Source organism: Pongo abelii, chromosome 13 (genome assembly GCF_028885655.2).
Source record: "Pongo abelii isolate AG06213 chromosome 13, NHGRI_mPonAbe1-v2.0_pri, whole genome shotgun sequence".
NCBI classification, from domain to species: domain Eukaryota; kingdom Metazoa; phylum Chordata; class Mammalia; order Primates; family Hominidae; genus Pongo; species Pongo abelii.
Window position 1 is genome coordinate 59,843,752 of NC_071998.2, and position 15,004 is coordinate 59,858,755.

At 47.7% G+C, this 15,004-nt stretch overlaps 1 protein-coding gene across 3 annotated transcripts in view; it reads right to left on the reverse strand.

Moving 5' to 3' along the window:
• APBA1 (amyloid beta precursor protein binding family A member 1) overlaps positions 1 to 15,004 on the reverse strand; it is a 229,499-nt gene that overhangs the window by 14,183 nt on the left and 200,312 nt on the right. For all 3 annotated transcript variants that reach the window (XM_054520022.2, XM_024252888.3, XM_054520023.2), the window contains 3 exons: positions 14,586 to 14,771; positions 10,487 to 10,666; positions 7,947 to 8,159 (listed from right to left, as the gene is read on the reverse strand). In XM_054520022.2, coding sequence (XP_054375997.2) covers positions 7,947 to 8,159; positions 10,487 to 10,666; positions 14,586 to 14,771 — 579 coding nt within the window. The remainder of the gene's footprint in view (positions 1 to 7,946; positions 8,160 to 10,486; positions 10,667 to 14,585; positions 14,772 to 15,004) is intronic.

A 15,004-nucleotide genomic window follows, 5' to 3' on the forward strand; every position in this document is an offset into this window, starting at 1 on the left:
TCTCTGGTCTCTGATGCTCCTCTTTCCCCTTCTTTCTGCCAGTTAGAGATTTTATAGCTGTCACCATTCCCACAGCAACCGGGGACTCCAATCAGTGTGTGCCTCCTTGGGAGAATGGGCAGGGTTGCAGGATGGATGCTGATGGAGAAGGAAGGGGAAGAAATACGACTTGCAGACTGTTGTTTCATGATCCCTGATGACACACCTCTCCCTCTAAATTAAAATGGAGCGTAGAGGGAAAGCTGATCTTTGACTATAAAAAGGAACTAGTTTCAGAGACTATGTAGAAAGCTTCCACCTCTGTGTGGTCTGAGCTGAGCTCAGGCTCCTGCTCCTGTCCCTTGATCAGACTCACAGCAGTGACAGAAGCCCTGGTGTGCCCAGAAGCATCTTTAGAAAACCATCACAAAGCTACACTTGCCCTCAATTGGGCAGTGGGAAGGTTTGCTCCTGCAGGCCCGACCACTGACTTGTCAGCTTCACCCTAGAAGAGGGTGCCAGGCAAAAGGAACTCAGCCCTGAAACAAATGTCCACTTCATGTCTCCCCAGGGTGCCTGCTGTGCCTCAACAAACTCCTCATTGCCACATGGAGGAGAAGGAATGGCTGATAGCAGGTGCCTTCCCACCCCTTTCAAGTGATGGTATGCAGGAGAATCATGTTTGCATGCTGGGGTAAACAGACCACACTGTTGTAGCTGCAGGCCCTGCAGCCCCTGGCCCTGCTATAAGAGCTGAGGCAGCGGGGGTCAGAGCCCTCAGTGGGAAGCACCTGCCCAACTGGACTCGCATCTACAAGGCCAGCTGCCTGGGAAACCGCTCAAGTTCAGTCCCAGGCCCACTCCTCCAAAGGGAACTGTGGGGTGGCTGGGAGGAGAGGTGGGTAACTTTTCCTGCAGGAGAGAACAGCTACCAGGGAATGAGGACGGACTCAGGGAAAAGGCAAACTCTGTTCTATCCAAGCCCACAGTATCGCCCAGAGACAGCACCTGCTCAGTTCACAAGTGGGTCCAGTTTGCGCCCTCTACGAATGAAGTGGAAAGAGAACCTGTAAAGAACACTGACAAATCCAAGAAAAGCATGCATGAAGGGTGATCGTCTGCCTCTTATTCTATAAATAGAATTCTGTAAATTCCACAGCCACTACTGCTGTCACTCCTTGACCAGTCTACCAAATCTCTTCCAGTGCAAGGTCAGGACTTACATTTCACATTTTAAAGATGAAGACATAGACACAGATTGCTTTGTCCAAGGGCTCTGTGGGGTCAGGACTGGAACTATGGATCCCTGCTCAGGCACCCTGCCTGGCAGAGGCATGAAACTGGTGTTAGACAACTTCACTGCAAACAGAATCTGTAGCAAGAGTGCTTCTTGGAGTGGCAGAAATGACCTACACCCCTTTTGTATCTGAGTTACAGGATATGCTTTAGATTGAGGGAGAGGTAGGGGCTATTTTGCCTATGGTTATCCAGCTTTACTATGCTTGGCCAGCAGGTGTACACCAATGGCTCTTAAACCCCACACAGCAGCAGCCCCTGGCCACTTTTTAGAAGTGCAAATTCTGGGCTCTACCCAAGCCCCACTGAATCAGAAAACCTAGGGGTGGGACCCAGGAATCTGTGGATGACAAATCTCCCAGATGATTCAGGTGCACGCTCAATTTTGCGAACAACTGGTGTGGACTACTACTGCAGAACAATGAATGGCCTCATCTGCATCCAGGCGGCTTAATTTCTCCATGGATGATTACACCCAAAGATGTCAATTTACTAGTCACACCTGCAGCCAGTGTGCTCAGTGAGAGCAGGCGCTGGCAAGGGTGGGGTGAGGGTGACATCTTGTGGGAAATTTTGTTTGCCCAGTCACTATACAGCTGACCCCTGGTCAGCCATCTGCATGTCTGTGTCATGCAGGAACACCCCTAAGATCACTGCTGCATCAAAACCCACCCTGATGATGAAACTAATTGAACCAAAATGACTGTAACTACCTGTCATTGAACACTCACTGTTGTCTGGCATTGACCTGGAAAGGATAAGAGCTGTCTCATTTAATGTGGCCGTAATTATTTCTATATTATAGAAGAGGAAAGTGAGGCTCAGAGATTTTAAATGACTCACTCACATTCACACACAGCAAGATTCAATCCTAGGTCTGTCTGCATTCAAAACACACAGTATTTCTGCACCATAATGCCCCATATACACAACCGGAGAGGGTGTGTCTTTTGTGAATAAGGCTTGCTCCACAAAGATGACAGGGTCAGCCACAGAACATATCTGTGTCCCCAAATTCCAGCCTTGAATTGGGGCCATCTTTTTAGTTAATTTTCCTATGTGGCAAGAGTTTTTCGGGGTTCCTGGTCCTCATAATCCCCCACCCCCTGGCTTCCCCACTGACTTTTGGTTCTAGTTTGTGCTCTTAATGTGTGAATTTTGATGGAACTCAATTTCCCTGCCGTCAGCATCTGCTCCCCCCATGCTCTGAATTCCTCTGCTTTCTGCAGGACTTGAGCCTCCCCATGGCTGTCACTCAGCTTGTGGCCTCGATGTACCATGCGACTTGGCATTCACATTCATGTGGCATCTCCTGGTGGTTTTGGAACATCTCCAGGGAACTGCTGTGGTTAAGGAAATGATTCCAAAGTACAGCAATGGAATGAGTGTGATTCTCCCTGGGGAAATGAACATCTGTGAAGGATCCAGGCCTTCCATATGCAGCAGGTCCCATCGTCCCCATCGACAAAGGGAGATGCTCTGGCCTTCTGCTCCTATCAACAGGACCAGCACAGCCTGGTGAAGAGGATTCTTGTGGTGTCAGAAAATCTGAACTCAAGTTTTGTTTCTGCTACCCCAAGCAGTGGGATCTGAAGCCCTTTGCTCGCCCTTCTCCCACCTCAATTTCCTCATCTTCACAACAAATGGTGAAGCTCACTAATGTCTCTTGCAGTTCTAATTTCAATGATTGCACCCCTTTAATGTGTTTATTCCTAAATGCCTTTGCCTGTGACACCAAATCTCAACCATTATGCTTAAACCTATTCCTAAAATTTAAAGTGGGCTTCTTTTGCGGGGCTGGGAGGTATGGTGGAGAGCAGCTCAGACATTCATGCAGATATTTTTATCTGCTTTGAGTGCTTCCTCCTTTCCATCCACCTAATCAATAAATATTTACGACTCACTTGTCATGTGCCAAGAAATGTGTTAGGCACTGGAGATTCAGGGAAGTGCACCCTCTCCGGGGCTGGATAAGAGACATTATCAGTACTAAGCACAGGGGTCTGAGCCCAGAGGGGGCTTGAGTCCCTTCACCCTTTTCTCTCTAATCACACACCAGGAGACCAGGAATTTGTGGGAAAGAAGAGAGATGAATGAAGACAGGAGCATGTTGTTGGAATCTCAAGCCTTCAGGCAAAGCCACCTGCTTTAAATGTTTACGCCTATTAACCACTGAGATTATTTAGGTATGCTTGTGTGATACAGAAAATGTTACCCAACATACCGAAAAGCAAAAGAATGACTCTATTTTCTCAATGTTGCCTAAAAAATTCACATTGCTCTGTTGGGTTCTTTCCTTTTCTGTGAATTGATTTGAGATGCCTGATCTGTCCCTCAGTGAAAGATTTTCTAGATTGGGGAAAATGTGTTGCAAGATGAAGCTTAGAGAAATAGCAATTTGAAATAACGAGACCATGCATTTTCTCTGCTGCTCCTAATCAATGTTTCATGTTGGGTCCCATTAACTTGGATTTCTGAGCTGCCATTTTATTGGAGGTGCCAATTAAATAAAGGGTCATTTGGTCCCCATGACAACAGTGGAACGGTACAGCAAATTAAGAAATCTGGTGGGAGGGGAAGGCCACAGAAGACGGGCGAAGAGAGAAAAGTGAAGCCAGAATGGTCTCTATAGCAACAGGAGAGCAGAACCATGATGCTCCTGGGGAAGCAAGGGAAGCTGTGCGCTATTCTAAAACAGAGCAAAAACCCAGAGGGCAGGACCACAGAGGCAAAGGCACAGAAAGAGGCAGCCTGTAAAATGTTCTACCCACCAATAATTATGCCTTGGGAATTAATTATGACCCAAAAAATAAGAGGTAGGAAGAGTAAGGCAAGTCAATACCTATAATTCTACTCTAGAAATCTATTTCCTGTAACCTGGGGGGAAAATGGTCAACCAGTATTGAAGTGGCCAGATGCAGAATGCACACTTTGGATCCCTGTTCCTGAAAGTGTGGCCTGCAGACTAGTGATGCCATCCCTGCCACAAAGCCTGCCAAAAATGCAGAATCCCACCCTATACCTGCTGAATCAGACGTGCATTCCAACAAGATCCCCAGGTGATTCCAATCAGTTTGAGAAGCACTGATTCATCAGGATGAGAGTTGCTTGTCAAAGTCACTGCAAAGAGCATGGACGTACACTGAAACAAATTTGAACACAGCCTTGAAGTGGCCCAGACGCTGCTCTGCAGTGGCCCGAGGGGTGGGGGTAGGGCAGTGCGCACATCTGTCCAGGTGCAGGCAAAAAGGGGTGTGTTTTCTAGAGAATTTTTAAAAGGTGATACAACCCACTGATGTCAGTCTGTATTTGGTACTGGTGATTCTGGCTGTTATCAGTGGTTACACCTCCCACCAGCCAGGGTGGTCCATGGACGGACCATCACATTTCCCCATTCAACAAGCAGTGCACTGTGGCAGGGAGGAAGTTTAGCTGTGCTCTAATCCGGGTCTGCCCTGCTAAGTACTTCTTCACTATGGGTGGCCACGAAAACACTGCTTTTCTTACTCTTCATCTTCATCAGTTACATCTCTTTCATCACCACTCGGCCTTTTAATTTTCTGGTTCTATAGAGATTACATTCATAGACATCAAAGTTCAGCTCCTCTAACAATCCCTTTCCCCTTAGGAAACTGTGCAGACAGAGCTCCGTCTGTACTCCAGCAAGCTTTGCTTCCACCTTGATGCTGTGGCAGCTGCAGAGGGAGTCAGGCTGCCCTCATAGCCTCACTGCTTCCCCCCTCTTCTGGTCCCCACGCAGATGAGGAGGGAGGGATTCGCAGGAGGGTGGGGACTCACTGGCCAGCTGGGGGCCCTGGGCAAGTCTCCTGTGCCTTTAGAGTCTCTGATGGCCCATCTGTGCACCTAGCATCTGCTGTCCCCCTTGTGGACTGTCCCGAGGAGGAAAGGAGGTGACTCCAGGCCATGAGCTGGAGTCTTGAGGGCCTCAGGAAGCCCGGCTTGTTCCTGCCCAGGCCCCATCCCCACCTTTACTTAAGTCCTCCCCTTGTCTGAGTCTGTTCTTAGTCTGCCATGACAAAGTACCACAGACTAGGTGGCTTATAAACAACAGGCATTTATCCCTCACAGTTCTGGAGGCTGGAAGTCTGAGATCAGTGTACCAGCACTGTCAGGTTCTGGCAAGGGCCCCTTCTGAGTTGCAGATGGCCAACTTCTAGCATCTTCATATACCAAAAGAGAGCTCGCTGGGGTCCCTTTTTTAAGGGCACTAATCCCAACCATGAGGGCTCCACCCTCATGCTAATCACTTCCTAAAGGCTCCACCTCCAAATAACATCACATTGGGATTGGGGTTTCAATACGTATTTGGAGGGAACACAAATATTATTCAATACTTAACCTCCCATCCCCTCTCCTCCTCCCCAACCCTTCTAGACTCAGACCAACTCCCCACAAACCATCCCTAACCAGCTTCCCTCTCTCATCGATTTCTCTCTCTTGCATCTGAACTCCTACACCACTCAGGCAGAGTTTCTCAACCTCAGCACTACCTACATTTGGGGCTGGATAATTGTGTGCTGTGGGGCTGTCCTGTGCATTGTAGGATGTTTGACAGTATCCCTGGCCTCTACCCACTGGATGCTGGCAGCACCTTCTCCTCCGTGACAACTGAAACAGTCTCCATACATTTTGGGGGATGCAAGATCACCCCTGGCTGAGAAGTACTGCCCCATGGTCTGGCCTTGGGCCTAGCATTTCACCTGACACCCTCCCTGGGATGACTCTGTATTGGAGGCTGTATGACCATGGATGATTACATCATCTTGCTGTGCCTCAGCTTCCTAGCTTGTACAATGGGTACAACAATAGTACCTGCCCACAGAAATGCTGCCCCGAAGACTCAGCAAGTCAGTCCACACATATTCTCAGAGCACCCAGAGCACAGACACACAGCACTGAGCACTGTGAGCCATAAGTCCTTTCACTTCTCCTCAAACCGACCAAGCTCCCTGGGGGGCAGGGACTGTGTCCACGGGGCCCCTGGGTCCCACAGCCCCTCAGCAGTTCTCATGCATGCACCCAAGGTGTTTAATAAGCAACTTGCTCACTGGCAGGAGCGACTTGTGGTCCTGCCTCCCCAGGTCCACCCCCCGCTTGCCTCTCCATGCAATCACAGCAACACCAGACCAGCCTTTCTGGGCCAGGCTCAGGCCCCATCTCTCCCTGACTCAACACCAGCCCCTGTCCATCAATTCAAGCAGAAACCTCCAAATGCCACTTCCCTTTCTGCTACCTACCTAGGTTTTACTCCTTCAAGGTCAACTTTAAAATCACATAAAATGGTCCATCTAATAACTCGTAGCCTGTCACCTTTATGTTGACCGCAGAGCCCTTGCACATCTCTAATTATCCTGCACATGCATACTGGCAAGCCAGCTTCCTCAGAGTGCAGCTCAGTGCCTCACAGAGGCCCAATTAAACCTGTCTGAATGAATATCCATGTTCAAAGTTGATTCTCTAATCTCATCTTTAATGTGTATTAAGCAAGAGGTAGAATTTATTTAAGTATAAGAAAAAGAAATTAAAGGAGGCCAAAGAGGACTATTTCTTTCCAGATGTGATTATCTTACCGTGAAATTAGAATTTAATCCATTTCATTAAAAACAAAAAGTCACAATCCATGTGTCCTATACACTCACCTTCACCTTCCACCCCCACCCCCTTAGCTGAGGAGGCTGGCTTTGTGATTTTTCTTTTGCTCACAATGACTATTTGCATGAATTAATCCCCTTCCTTCTCCCTCTCTCTCACACAAGCACATACGCACACAGCTATATTCCAGCTAAGTCTTTCAGGAAACCCCTGCAGGACCCAAAAAAAGGTTGTGGAATCTCAGTCTACCTACAGTACCACAGCACTTGGTGCAAAGCTACTGGGGTCTACAGATGCCGTCAAGGAGGAGGAACATCCCGGTCACACAGGCCATGCATTCAGCAAGTCCCAATGTGCTCAAAAAACTCCATGTGAATGCTTCATGTCTAAAGAAAATCTCATTTCTTCTCAAGTATTCACATTTAATTTTCCTTTAAGTAGCTCTTCTTAGCTTTATAAGCATCAATTCAGGTTGAGCAGGAAGTATGCTCAGGTATGAAAAAGCTTCCATGGACTAGAAGAGAGTTTCCTCCTTCTTCTGGCAACAAGCACATGTGAATTGCTTTACCTGGGGTCTGAGGGAGGACAAACTCACCCGCATCATAGTCAGGGCCACTGGGAAGGAAAAAGCGCTCTCAGATTTGAAGCATTTCTGACATTTTTGACAGGGATGGTAAATCATGCCAAGTGTATCTGGCTGACTATAAGTGACTGTCTGGATTCCGAAGCTGAGGCCATTTCTGTTGAGGCTGAGTCTGGGCTTAGTGGGAGAGTGCTGTGATTGAATAGTGATGCCTGTGATGGACATGCTGCTATCAGAAAGTACTGTAATGTGAACCAAATACACTTCCCCTGATCTAAATTGATTTCAGGGAAGAATCTGTAAACAGTAACTTGATGGTAAGCTTCCTGAGTGCAAGTCCACGCCTTTTGTGTTTGTGTCTTCCTTGGTGCCTGACACTTCGAATATGTTCATATACATTAATGACTGGATGGGGGTCACACTTCACATCACTTGAGGTTTACCACAGCAGCTGATTTTTCCCATATTCAGATACCTTAATAATGCTCTGGCAGGTGGACAGAGGCAGGCCCACCAGGCTGGTGCCATTAATGGACATGATCTGGTCACCGATATTCAGCTTCCCAGATTTCTCTGCAGGGCCACCATGCATCATGTTGGCAATGATCACGGTGGGGAGGATGGATCCCCAGCCAGACTCCACAATCACCACACCTAGGATTTCTCCTTTCTGCTTCTCTATGAAAACCTGGAAGGAGAAAAACATTTAGAAAGACTGCATCAGCGACCATCTGGGGTAGGTAGAAATCAAAGCCTCTCCCCCATTCCTGTCTCGCCTAAAGAAAGACACTTCCCTGGGGACACTAACCCAGATGAGTTCCTGTCTTCTCAGCATTCCGCATATTTGGAGTTTTTAAGAAATGAATTCACACAGGTCTACACTCTTTTGTAATTCACTCGTTTCACATAAGCAATCTTGCCTCAGCACACAACCATGAGGACCACCAGTTTTTTGTTTTTGTTTTTGTTTTTTTTTTTAATTTCTTCAGTCCTGTCCTCAGTGGCACGGGAAGAGGCTCTGTGGGTGGGTGGTGTGTTACGATTTCTAGAAATAGCTTTTCAAATTCCATGCGCAGGTTCCCTCTCCCACAGTGCTTCCCCAATTCGCTCCGACATTTAAGTTTCTTGAGTTAAAAATAAATAAACACACAGAAACACTTCTCTGCAAGGAGAAAGTTGAGAAAAAAGAAAAAGTGATGCTGAAGTTATCACAACCAAAAGGTTGGGTATGCACACAGGAAGTGCATATCCTGGATACACAGACTTCACAACCTTCACTGGCAGGGCAGAGAAGACAGGAGTTGATGTTGGATACTTGCACTCTGGGGAGGCCTGCAGAGATGCCACTAAAAGGTACCGCACCTCTTGGAAGCATCCAACAGAATGTGTATGTGTATTTTTGCGGGGCTTGACAAAGTCCCCTTCACAGGTTGGTGTCTGCTTCCCCCAGCTGCTGAAGCTTACAGTCAGCCCCTTCCCTGGAGAACTGTCCTTAGCTGAAAGGGAGACACATTCTGTTAAGGTTGAATTGTGTCCCCCCAAAATTTGTATGTTGAATTACCAACCCCCAGTGCCTTTGACTTAGATTGTGACTTTATTTGGAGATAAGGTCTTAACAGAGGTAACCAATTTTAAATGAGGTGATTAATATAGGCTCTAATCCAATATTACTCGTGTCCTTATGTAAGAAGAGGAATGGTTGTCTGTCATGGGTATCAAAAAAAGAAGAGGAAATTTGGACATAGGGACATGCATGGAGAAAGGATGATGTGAAGACACAGGGTGAAGACAGCCATCTACAAGCCAAAGAGAGAGGCTTGGAACAGATTCTTCTCTCACGACCCTCAGAAAGAACCAATGCTACCAACACCTTGCTTTTGGACTTCTGGCCACAAGGTCTGTGAGACAATAGGTTTCTGTTGTTGAAGCCACCCAGTCCATGGTACTTTGTGACAACAGCCTAGCAAATTCATATACCCCCTGTCCAGCCTTGGCCAATGACCAGCATGGGGTACAAAGGCTTGCCAGCTCCCTCGCTCCAAGGTGAGACAAATCTGTCCTGCAATCTGTGCCATGGAGCTTCCCTCTGGGACAGAAGGAAACTCATGTCCAAGGGACCACACCCTTACTTGGTGTCCCACCACCAAACTTCCCACATCCCTTCTGTTCTGAGGCACTCTCCCAACAAACCTCTGTGACAAGAATCCCTGCCTCAGGCTCTGCTTCTGGGGAATCTGACCTAAGATACCTAACAGACCCCAGTGGATCAAATAATCACTTTCTCATTAAAAGTGCTTTTTACCTATGGGATCAAGTCCAAACCCCTCATCTGGACTTGCAGGCCCTCCAGTTCTGACCCAGATCTCAGGCCCATCTATCTCCTTTCCTGTGCCTACCTCCTGCTCTAGCCAAACCGTACTTCCCCATTCCCTAGACAAATGTGGAGCTTTCTGACCTCCAGGCTTCCAACCATTCCATAGACCCCACCCTCGGCTTGCCCCTACAATCCCCAGATCACCAGACCAGCTTGGATAGCCTCATCTTCCTACAGGCATTCCTGAATAGCTCAGTTTGAAGCCACAGGCCATCCCCAGAGAAGGACAGCATCTCTTGTCTGAAACTTGAGATCTTCTCTGTTTGTCCAAGTGTAGTTGGTTTTGATTAGTGCCTGTATCTGGCACCATCATTTAACTTTTTCAGTGCCCTTACCTAGATTGCAGTGTTTATACAGGCAGAGTTCAGGTCCTATCTGCCTCTGGGACCCACCCAAAACTTAGCTCAGGATGACTGGGAGCAGAGGATGTGCTGCCTCTCTTTACACCTGTCCACAATAGCATTTCATGACAGGGCCCCAGAATGGGGAGCGAGAGATGGGGGTGAGCGACTTCATGATGTCCTGCCAATACGGCACTCCTCACCATTGATATCCCTTCACTTCTGTGGCAGGATGCCCCCCCTTTCCAAGCCCCTGCCCAGCTGACCCAGCCTGGAGAACAGCTTCAGGAAAGTACCCACATCTTTACAGTTTTCCGACTTGGAGAAGTGGATCAGGTCATCGTTGTACATGTCCTGGGTATTGAGCAGGTCACTATACTCCTTCTGGCTGAGATCTTCGGGGTTAATCCCATTGGCCCTGAGGAATTCCTGGTATGCCACGCTAAATGCCTGTCCGATGGACTGTGCAATCAGCTGAGCCTGGAACAGCAGCCAGAGAGGAAAGATGGTCAGCAGGGCAGTGCACCTGGTGAGCAGCCTGGCACACTTCCCACCTGAACAATGGCCCTCCTGGAATCTGAGGAAGCCTTAGACATCACGCCTGCTGGGCCAGTGGTTCTATGTGGGGCTACCAGTGCCCACCAGGGGCAATTTTCAGAAAGACTGGGGATGTTTTTGATTATGACAATGATCATAAGGGAGCTACCGGCATTCAGCAGACAGGAGTCAGAGATGCTGAATATCCTGCCATGCAAAAAACAGCTCGATACAGTGATGAGTCATTCTATACCCTGCACCATCTTCACAGATCCCACTGGACATTCATGTGCATGCAATACTTGTTTACAGTTACCTGAGTCCAGGATTCAACTCCAATTTATACATAAACACAAAGACTTTGTGTGGCTCTAATACACATCGAACATTTCAAGAATAATACCGTGTGAATTGAGAGATGATGTTATTTTGCTTCATTCAGTACTTCACCAGGAGGAAACTTCATGACTTTGGAAAATCAACATCAGTGCCGCTGTGATATCTGTGTTGCCGATAAATCACATCCCTATCAACCTGCACATGTGCTGTCGTGCATGGTGATTCTGCATGTGCTTGTAGATACATACATATTATTTAGCACTCAATTTGAAACGTCAACTGGAAAGTTTACGATATCCCACTGCACAGTGTTCTCCTACATCCAAGCTTAATCAAGTAGGTATAAGCAACTGACTACCTCATTATGCCTTTCAGAATGGTTGCGCCAGAGCATTTATTAATACATATTGTGATATTGTTTTATTTTAGTTTGCTTTCCACTTATCTTTCCTTTATATTATATTTATGGCCACAATTTGATTATTCTGTGAAAGATTTTTCAATAGGGGAGGTTATATTAGCTATGAATTTCATTTCAGGATAGTAATGGGTCATTAATAAGATATTTATTGTAGAAAGGGAGTGTTGGGTCTAACAGAGTTGAGAACTCTGATCCAACCCTGCATTTTCCAGTTGAGGAGACGGAGGCCCAGAGACACAAAGGAACCTCTCAAGGTCACACAGCTTACAGGAGGTGGCACTGGCTTCTACACTGGGTTTTGATAGCTTTTCCCTGCATTAATTAAGCAACATTACTAATCCAGACAGCCAAGAGCAACTGAGCACTTCTCATGTGGCTATGCTGCAGGAAATGCTATACAAGGACCATCACTGAATCTGCATATCAGTTCCATGACAGCTATTAGTATGACTGGTCCACAATCCTTCACTTGGAATGCGAGAGGCTCTGCTTCAGAATTTAAAACTTCCAATTTTAGAAAGGTAGCAGGATGCAAATACTGTACATTGTGCCATAACCCCCTTAGGGTCTGGGGAAGTACACAGAGCACAGTAACATTTCTGTGGCAAAATCTGTAAGATTCATGGTAAGCTGGACAAATTCTATAAACAACCTGCCGGCAGGCAAGGCAGGTTTATCAGCCACCTGACTTCAAAAATCCTTTTTGTTTCTCAGAGCTTTCTAGACTTTGGAACTATGGATCTGTATTAGTGTCCCCACTGGGTAGAACAGGATATGGAGGTTGAGGGCTTAAACTGCACACTTCCTGAGAAGGGGCTAGGGGCTGAATCCAGAGCCCATCCTCCTGCCCACCACACCGGACGGCTTCTCTGTGAAATTCTGATGGGCAGAAAAACAAAGCCGAACCAGAAAATCTCCAGAGCAGTGTTTTGAAAACACAATTCTAACCTCCACTCCTCTTTCCCCACATTTCCTAAATGTTGGTAAAAACACCTTATTAACAGCAAAATGGGAACTTTCCGTGTGACTGGCTACGGGAAAAGAAGTACTTAAGTTTTCTCACTGTGAAAATCTGATGACTTTACAAATCACATCAAGAACTACCACCATTTACCTATTGTAAAACTGGAAGGAGTAAGGCATTGCTTTCGGCATCAGAGAGGTACATGTAGACAAACTGAAAAACATATACCTGGGAATGTGACCAGTCGACTTCCTGATCATCATTAGTGGATGCCCCTGGTGAATACACTGGCTACTGAGATTTACGGACCACTAGCCATGTGCCACACATCAGGCTTTAACTGCAATATCTATGAGAGTGCCACAGCAGCCTGGTGAGGGAGGTACTATTGTCCTGCAGAAGAAGAACTTGAGGCTTAGTGGCTGCACAGCTTGGAGGAAGGACTCAAGCCCAGCTTGCCCAGTTCTGGAGCCAGCACACTCTGGCCCTGCTCTAGTGAAAGCAAAGGGGTAAGATTCTCAGGTCCACTCTTGCCTACCTCTTGCTTCTCCAATCTTTCCTTTCTTCCCTGATGGATCCAAGGGTACCCCAAGGAGAAGAAACCCCTCCCTATGAGCTCCAGCCAGATGGAGGTAGCAGCGGGGCCTACAGGGACCCTCAATCCCTGTAACTTCATCTTTTCGCTGGCCTGCAGGACACAGGAGGCTTAAAAGTCCAAACTTTCACTCTCTTGGAACTTTCTGAGAACCTCCTAAAACTCATTTTCTCCCTGTTTGCATGTTGGCCTCAGCTTTACAGGAACAGTAGGGAGAATGGCAGGCAGAGGTATTTCAAGCTCTCTGTCCTCCCAGTGACCTTGTCCTGTGGCTGCTTTCTAGAGAACAAGACCAATAAAGGATGGTGACAGTAAGTGCTGGCATCTCCTCCTCTCTGTGCCCACAGCCACGACAGCTCTGGTTCCCCGGAGAAAAAAGCAGGATGGCTGCTGACACCTAACTTCCGAGAGGAAGGCAATTTCTGCAGCTAGACGAATGCTGTACTGGAGAAGAAGGGCCTCTTTGAAGGAACCAAGGCTACCAGACGCCATCTTCTCTTCCCAGATCAGGACTCCGTGCTCCATGTGAGAAACAGAGCCTATTCCTCTGTGTCAGGAGGAAAAATGAGCACAGTCAAAAGCAATGGCCCTCAGTGGGTGGGTGAGTTTTCTGCTATTAAAAATTACTATAGGGCTGTGGCCTCCCCTGGGAGGTGGCTTCTGAGGCCTGCTGAGGCCCAGGATGGTGGGGGGAGGTAGGGGAGCACCTGGGAGCAGCTCAGTTCAGGCTGCAGTTTGCAGCCTGGTGGCCTCACTAGCAGCTTGGGTTACAACCCTGAAAGTAGGCCAAATGACAGAATGGCTTCTGTTGTAAACAAATTTTCTCTGTTGACTGCATCACCCAGAGAAATGGAGCTTAGGAACCACTGGCCTTGTGCAAGGAAAAGGAGCTGGTTTTCCTAAGGACTGGGGTGGGCAGTACTCCTGCTGTTTGCTGGGGAGGGACAGGGATGCTAACTTTCCTGTAGCCCAGAGGATGGTCCTGGACCACAAAGAACTGTCCTCCCAAAATGCCCTCATGCTTGGACAGACCTGCTCAAACCCCTACAGGGGGTGCCAAATTCTTCCTACTCTTCACCTCATCCCAAAGTCTCTAATAGCTCGGCCTCCTTTCCCTTCCTCAAAGGGAAACGCAGCTAGCCCCTACCTCAGGGCCTTCGCATTTGCTCCTTCCTCATTCTCACTTTATTCAGGTCTCTGCTCCAAGGTCACCTCCTCAAGTGAGGGCTTTGTTGATCACCCTACCTGACATAGCCCCTGTCCCTCCATCTCCTGACCCTGTTTTATTAGTCTGTGGAGCACTCCCCACTACCCAATTTTACATTAAGTATATTTACCTATTGATTTTCTGTCTCCTTTCAGCCCTTGCGATGAGTACCCTGTCTGTTTTATTCAGCCTTATATCTCTAGTGCTGGAACAGTGCCTGACACACAGTACGTGCACAATAAATACACGCATCATGTGTGATGAATTAGACTGAATCAGGTTCTGAGAAGTCAAGAGAACCTAACCCAAAAGGAGATCAAAGGAAGCAACCCTTACATCCTCAGACTCGAAGACGTGGCAGATCATCTTGTACTGCCTTTTCCCATCCTGGGATGGGTGGGACGCTTCCACGTTCTCCTGGGAGTTGGAGCGAGGCATCCGCCGGCGGGCCATCAGCACAACGATGTTCCCAATGTCCGCAATGTAGGAAATGGTCCTCAGAGGGTGGTCCATCATTGTCTCCTGGAGGCAGGAGGAGAGGGCGGGTAAGTCCAGCTCAGCATCTAATGACCTAAGAGAGCGCCTGCCACCCTACAGCCAGTCAAGTATGGTACACATGCAGGGCGGGCTCCAGGGCTCACTGCAAAGCCTATGCTGAGCGATCAACGGATACCCACCCAGGCCTGAGGGCATTTCCCTTGGCTAATCAAGAGCAGGAAATGATCTGTGGCAGGTGAAAAGAAATAAGAAATTCC